This window comes from Nicotiana attenuata, chromosome 7, assembly GCF_001879085.1.
Source record: "Nicotiana attenuata strain UT chromosome 7, NIATTr2, whole genome shotgun sequence".
NCBI lineage: Eukaryota > Viridiplantae > Streptophyta > Magnoliopsida > Solanales > Solanaceae > Nicotiana > Nicotiana attenuata.
The window spans coordinates 25,387,069-25,394,964 of NC_031995.1; the positions used below are offsets into that span (position 1 = coordinate 25,387,069).

Sequence of the window (7,896 nt, forward strand, 5' to 3'; positions counted from 1 at the left end):
CACGTACAGAGAAACTAGTAAGATTAACAAATGGCGGACCAACCAATCAGAGAAGTTAATAATGGATTGCTTCATTCTTTGGAGTACCAATTAATAATTTAACTTGTGCAACATAAAAAATTACATAATTTGGCAAAATTATATCATCACCTTACCCTAACCCACTCCTTTAACCCCCCCCCAAAAGGGAGGGGGGGGGGTTGGGATTCTTTCCGGCTCGACTACTCTTTCTCATACGGTGCTTTGCTTTGCGGTTTGCTTATCTCATTCTCTTCTATTCGCAAGCCATCCCCTAATATACAAAACAAATCCCTCTATTTATATAACAATAAAAAAAATCAGACATTTCTTAGAGAAAGTACTGCTTTATTTTTTTTTATAAAATACTGTAAAAATACGTGTAAATCACATATCGAAACACACTACAAATTGTATCAGAGAAGAAACTTCTGATCTTGTTCCCCCCCTCTTTCTCTCTCTCCTATTGTCTTCATTTTCAGGTGTGTGGTACCTTTTTTTTTTTTTTTTTTTTGAGAAATACTGAATTAGGTATTTGAGTCTTAATATTATTTTTTTTTTGGTATTTTGCAGGATGGGTGAATTTCTTTTGTTCATATTTCGGTATTTATGTATTGGAAGTTTTGTATTTTGAGATGTGAAAATTAGGGCTAGGAATTATTGGTTTGTGTTGTTTTTGTGGTTTCTTTATTGTGAATATTTTGGAATGGGTAATAAGTTGGGAAGGAGGAGACAAGTGGTGGATGAGAAGTACACTAGGCCTCAGGGGTTGTACCAACTCAAGGATGTGGATATTAAGAAGCTTCGTAAACTCATTCTTGATTCCAAGCTCGCTCCTTGCTATCCTGGTGATGATGATTGTCCCAACTCTGACCTCGAGGAATGCCCCATTTGCTTCTTGGTTTGTTTTTTTACCCTCTTTTTTTTTCTTTCCGTTATTCAACTTGAGAATTTGTTGGCTTATGTTTGTGTAGAACGTGATTTATTTAGTTGACCTCAACTTGTTTGGGATTGGGATGTAGTTGTAGTTCTTGTTGTTGCACTCAATGGTGTGGCACAGTGGTAAATGAAGAACCATGAGGCCTAAGGTTCAAAACACTAGGTGATTGCATCCTATAGTTACCCGGTATATGTGCTGGTAGGAGTAGGTAGGTACCTGGTAGAATAGTCGAGGTCCGCAAGCTGGCCTAGACATCACTGTCATAAAAAAATTAGTAGTTTTTGTTGTTGTTTGTCCTGACTCCTGAGTTATGTTGGACTAGCATGGAATTTGAAGCCATTGGGCCGATATGTTTACCGATATGTTTGTTATGATTAATAACTTTGTTCATTTTGAACTTTGCAGTATTATCCTAGTTTAAACCGTTCAAGATGTTGCATGAAAGGCATTTGTACAGGTATTTACTATCCTTGTGTTTGTAATTGCCTGTGCTTATTATGGCTTTATTTATGATGTAATAATATGTACCATTTTCGGAAGTGGATTTGTGACATGTTTCCTTGCAACAGAGTGTTTTTTGCAGATGAAGACCCCCAATTCAACCCGTCCAACTCAGTATCCTTGATTTCTAAGATTACTGGTTACTTATTGCTAAATGCATTTCGCCTATCTCCTCTCTGTCCTTCCAGATTCTCATTCTACACTGACCTACTTAACGTTATAAGATGCCCATTTTGTAAAACATCAAATTATGCGGTGGAATATCGTGGGGTTAAGACGAAGGAAGAAAAGGGGATAGAGCAGATTGTAAGATCCTATCTACTGTTGTATTTCTTTGGGTGATTGCATGGATATAATTACATATTGCTAAAGGAGTCTCATACTGAACTTAGGCTATTTTTATCCTTTTTCTATCCCTCTCTTGTCGTTATTTTAGGAGGAACAACGAGTTATAGAAGCCAAAATAAGGATGAGACAGCAGGAGCTGCAGGATGAAGAAGAGAAAACACAGAAACGAAGAGAGCTTAGTTCTTCCAGTAGTATTACTGGACCAAGTGAGATAGAGTATTGCTCTACAGCAGGTATTTATTTTAAGCTCTGATGTTAGTCCTTTTGGCTTCACTATATTCTGATTATAATCCAGTCTTATATTTCCTTCTTGTATGCAGCACCATCTTTTGCTTCTGCTGTGGAAGGTGGAGAAGTCGTTACTTCTCAAGAGACATGTGCAGCTTCAACAATTAGACAGCCTCAACGCATGAGGCAGAATAGGTACAAACTGTTTTTTGGTGCTAATTGGTTCAAATCATCTTTCCTCATTTGCGATTACTGAAGAATTTACTCATTTAGGTCATGTTGATGGACCAGATTGTTTGATACTAGCCACTAAATCATCTTAAATATATTGAAAAAGGTAACCCGAATGGTGGAAGTAGAGTGAATAAATTAGTTAGGGATCTGGATCTGTATGCTGTTTTGAACGAAGTATTTCTGCTTACTTCTTTAGATTGATCAAGTTATGTTGAATGTTACTTAATCCAATATATTTTTCAAGCAGGTCCTTAGATTTACCGGATAGTGTCTAAGATTTAAGCTTATTAGTTATGACTTTGTGGAATAATCACAAGGTTTTTGTGTAACGGGATCCATATTTATGCTAGTGGATGCAACTTCTGTGGGGGACCAGGGATAAAGAAGTGTTTAGATCCTTTTCCAGGGCATGTTGTTATTCCTCATGATAATAGTTTATTATGCAATATTGTTGATTGTAAGATTAGATGTGATTGTGATACCTAGCCGCAAACAGTTCAGATATCTTGGCTCATTGTTCTTGGAGAATGGTGCAATGTATTAGCATGTGCATATAAATTAAAATAGGATGGATGAAATGAAGGACGGCGACAGCAGTCTTTATGCGATAGGAATGTAAATATCCAAGTGAAAGGAAACTCTTATACAATGTGCATGATATCAGCAATATTATATGGGAATGAATGTCGGGTTGCTTAGGACCAGCTTATTGGAAAGATAAGTGCAATTGTTGGGACTAGCTTACACACACCTCGGCCAATTTGACCAATTCACCAAGCAGTTTGTCCAGCCTCCAAGGACATGTTGCCAAGCTAATCTTTTCCATTATGGATGGAGTAAGTGGGCGCAAACCAAGTGTTGTAGTTGGAATTCGAATCTAGGTTCTCTAGGTTGTAACTTCGATGCCTCACCCATGAGGCCATTCCCTTGGGGACTTGTAGAAGACATTAGGATGGATGCGGAGTCTACACACACAAGATTAGAAATTTTTACATCTAACAAAATGTGCAAGTAGTACACAAAGGATGAAATGAGAGAAGATCGTCTAAAATTGTTTGGTCATGTCCTATGAAGTGAAAAAAATGCAATCTTTAACATATAAAAACAAACACTAATACCTTAATGGAATCAGTCAAGATTTGATCTGTTTATAGACATCTCTTTTCGAGCAAGGAACAAAACTAGATCATTTTGTTCCATTTTTAGTAAAATAGTGAAGGGTGGAAGCCGTATATGTTGTTCAGGTCGATTATAAGGTGTAGAAGTAGTGGCCTTACACCAAAGATTTGTCTAAGCAATCTATTTGGAAGCCCGTTCGAATTTTTTACCAACTTTGAGAATAAAATGACTCACTAGGATTCTATTTCCTTGCTTACTTGTAAATGAACAGGCCCGGGGGTGCGATAAAGATGTTAGAGAGGGAGGTAGACCTAAATCATACAGTTAAAAATCTTCCTGAAATATCTACTATCTCCTCGAATTCTTGCAGACTTAGCTAAGAATATAACTTAATGGAACTCAAGGATCCATATAAGTAATAGTCGTCACGCTGGTATGATACACAATTTGATATATCGACTTGCAGGTTTTCCTTAAGCTCACTAGGAGTTTGGAGTTTGTGGTGGTTTTAAGGGGTTATCATGAAAAGGGTTGATGAAGGAACATATCTTTTACCTGCAAAAAGTATCATTGAACTTATGTTATTTATTTGTGTAATATCTTTCTCAAATTATATGAGGGTTGAAGTTAGCCAATTTTCAGAGAGAGACTAGAAATTAATTAATATTTCAATGAAGTAGATGGATTCAGAAGTCGAAAATGCTATGTAATGCAAATTTGTTGTATCGCAGTGATGTAAGACAAATGACAGCACAAACTAGGTATCTTAATAATATTTTTCTGAAAATGAAATTTATAGTATAAATGAGTGAAAGATTCTGGAAATGCAAGATGTTGGAGGAAAATGATTGAAAAATTAGTGATAGATAAAGTATGCAGGTATTCTTCTTTAATGAAATACTTTTAGAAATATATCATATGTAGCCTTATTAAAAGAAATATGACTATGTAGTTCTATAAAAAAATATTTTATGGCAAAGAAAACTATATAATACATGTCAAATTGAAACAAAAAGCTCCTCCAAGATACTTAATCTAGTATGTAGTAGCTTTTTGAGGACTCTAGGCTTTTGAAGTGTTCTATTTGTTAGTTCCAGCTTGTTTATTTATTTGTTTTTAAATCAAGTTTCCTACAACCTTCAAGCACGAAGTGGAATTTTAGTACAAGGCAAAGAGTGGATTAAAGATTATCATCCAATTTATTTGTTCGATACTGCTTATAGTTAAAAGGTGAAGTGATTGAAAGAAATGTGAATGAATGGAAGCCTTCTGGGGCAGTTGATAGTACATTTAAAACAGTCAACATGTAGCAAACACAAATGTCAATTTTTTTTGGGTGGGGTTGGGTTGGGTAGGTGGAGTGGGGAGTGATTGTTATTTTGAAATCAAATGCGTTGTGTTTCTGAGGGTGAAGTTGATGGAAAAATTGCTTGGGCTTGTTGAACCCTAATTTGACGGTATGAGATTAGCAGAAAGTTAATGGGCCGGTCAGAATTAGTAGGTTGCTCCAAAGAAGCAAAGATCAGAGTCGGAGTCTCGGATACGGTGGGAAAGTGGCTCTCACATTCGGTGCGTTTGTCCCCGTGTTGGGAATTAGGAATCTCGCCAGAGTGTGCGGCCTCAGTTTTTGATGATGCTTGTTGGATTCAGCTTGCCGAAGGTCATGCGTCTTATGGTGGTGGTGTTGGTTTCTGCACAACACTATGAAAACTTGAAAACTGAGGATAGCACGGACAACCTTTATGGTTCCCCCAAAATGCGCTATGACTATTTTCTCTTCCTTCTAAAACTGAAGATAGAGCGGATGACCGTTATGCTTCCCCAAGAAAATGAGCGATGATTGCTATCTCTTCTAAATGTCGCCGGTAATTGTACCGCGAGAACTTTCCCTTTCACACGCCAACTCTGATACCATGTTAAGAAAATGGACATGGAATTTGTGCCTAGCTCAGCGGCCTCAACCCCAAAAGCTAGCTTATGTGATGAGATTGCCAAGACCACATAAGGAGACAATCGCCCATTCCCTCAACCAAATGCAAATGTGGATTGTATTAAACAATTTTTAAGTAGTTAGTGGAGATGAAAGATGGAATTTTTTTCCCATTAGTTGAAGCTCCCATCTATAGTGTCCCATATTTTTTAAACTTGTTGTTACTGAACCGGTCCATGATTGTCTCGTCGATGTCAGGGAGCTAAAGTTATAGCTTGGTTTTGTTGCTTTTATGTCGAACTTTTTGTGAGTAATGTTATTCAACGTTTGTCAAGAAAATGAAAACAATAAAAAAGACAATACATTAGTTGAAGCTCCCAGCCATAGAATCCCACATTTTTTTTACTAGTCATTAGTGAATCGGTCCATGATTGTCTCGTCGATGTCAGGGAGCTAAAGTTATAGCTTGGTTTTGTTGCTTTTATGTCGAACTTTTTGTGAGTAATGTTATCCACGTTTGTCAAAGAAAAATGAAAAACAATAAAAAAGACAATACATTAGTTGAAGCTCCCAGCTATAGCATCCCACATTTTTTTAACTAGTCATTAGTGAATCGGTCCATGATTGTCTCGTGGATGTCAAGGAGCTAAAGGTATAGCTTGGTTTTGTTGCCTTTGTGTATAACTTTTTGTGAGTAAGGTTATCCACGTTTGTCAAAGAAAAATGAAAAATAATAAAAAGGGCAGCCCGGTGCACTAAGCTGAAAGGGCCGAGCCACATTGGATTGGATCTATTGAAGCAATAGATAGAAGAAAGAAATTCATATTCTGTTTCAATAATTTCTGACTGAATTTAGTGCTTGATGTTGCTACAAACACTTAGCTTATCTACATATATGGTCTTACCTGGTTTCCTGTATATGTGACGCAGGGAGGATGACTTTGACTTGGATCTTGAGGATATAATGGTTATGGAAGCCATATGGTTATCCATACAGGTAACTTAATCATTTATTATCCTTTTTCTTCTTTCTTGGTCATTTTCTTATCTTGTTGTTGCGGGGAGGCAGCATTAGGTGAAAATAGTTTCATTTGTCCGACATACCCTTTTCTTTAATTGAACTGCCTGATTTCTGTTTTCTGAGCAAAATGCTCCATTGTGAATATTTGTGAAACAAGGAGTCAAAAGTGTCATCTTTCTCTCAGCTCGAGTATGATGGAAACAGGCATTTTCTTGTTTTCTATTGGGGTTTTTCTTGCTAATTTTGAATTCTGGATATTCATCTTTTCACATTTTGAAAATCTTATGGCAGAAAATATTTGACAGTGTGGCATGGGATATCGTATATTTTCTTTCGCTGCCTCACCTATTGCCACTTTTAACACGCTCATCATCTTTGGGATGATAATTTTGGGCGTGCTGTTTGCTCTATTGAACTATATTTAATGGCAAGCACTTAATTTTCCACACGAAACTGATGACTTGATAGGAGAATGGCAGAAATCGAACTATGGACTACAGTGATGTTGGTCCATCAGAGCAATATACAGCGGATCATCGATGTGTCCCTACAGTCAACACCCCTGCAGCTTCAGGATCATCTTCCTCTCCTTCTGGTGGTCTTGCTTGTGCAATTGCAGCCCTTGCTGAGCGCCAGCAAATGGGTGGAGAGTCCAGTAACTATGGTCAGAACATGTCATCGTACAATGAGCATCTTGCTTGTGATAGGTTTTCCAATAGGGAGGAGATAGAGAATGATGATTACTCTCATGCTGAGAGCACCATGCATGTGTCACCTGAAAGGCAGCTGGAAATAACGAGGGACGATGGTGAATGGGCTGATCATGGGTCCATGGTTGCCGAAGTTGGAACTAGTTATGCAGTCTCAGACGAAATGGGAGATGATGCTTCATTCCCTTTGCAAGGTGAAATGGCAAGTGATCTTCAACCCACCAACGGTTCAATAGTTCCCGAGAATTTTGAAGAGCAGATGATGTTAGCCATGGCTGTTTCACTGGCTGAGGCAAGCTCGCGGTCTAGTCCACCTGGAGTGTCATGGCACTAGTAGTGCTTGTGATGTGGGGTTGTGTGGATTCCCCTCATATTGCCTCGCCACTCGTCAGAAAGAAAATGCAAAAAAAAAAAAAAAAAGACAAGACAAGAAAAAGAAAATGCAACCAGTTTTTTAATCTCTCTTGGCCTCTACCTTTCGCCCTCTCTGTTTTCCTACTTTCCCTCCCTTTTGTAGTCTGGTGTACTGCTGTACGAAAACAGAGAAATTGATTCTAGTGAATGAATGTTGTTTGAGCCTGCACATAACAGGTTTATAAGTTCAGCTCATTTACAAATTGTAAATAGTTGTCGAGTTACTTCAAGATGTATTTCAAGAAGTGGTTCTATTGTGAAAAAAGGTGAAGCATATAGCTCCTTCTGGCACTAGAATTGTAAGGGCACTGGCTTTGGGTTCATAAATTGGATGTCACAGGCGAAGAAGCAGATTTTCGCGTACCTTTTCTTCTAAGTTTAAGCAAACCTGTTGAGAGCAATGATCTACAGGCGAAAACTAATCTGCGTACCT

At 37.8% G+C, this 7,896-nt stretch overlaps 1 protein-coding gene across 1 annotated transcript; it reads left to right on the forward strand.

Moving 5' to 3' along the window:
- Window positions 212–7,653, forward strand: LOC109228836. The gene is made up of 9 exons (XM_019394067.1): window positions 212–500; window positions 592–919; window positions 1,364–1,415; window positions 1,528–1,573; window positions 1,684–1,765; window positions 1,896–2,040; window positions 2,128–2,230; window positions 6,249–6,315; window positions 6,808–7,653. Exons 2-9 carry the CDS (start codon window positions 725–727, stop codon window positions 7,381–7,383), a joined length of 1,266 nt encoding a protein of 421 aa, XP_019249612.1. The 5' UTR covers window positions 212–500; window positions 592–724; the 3' UTR covers window positions 7,384–7,653.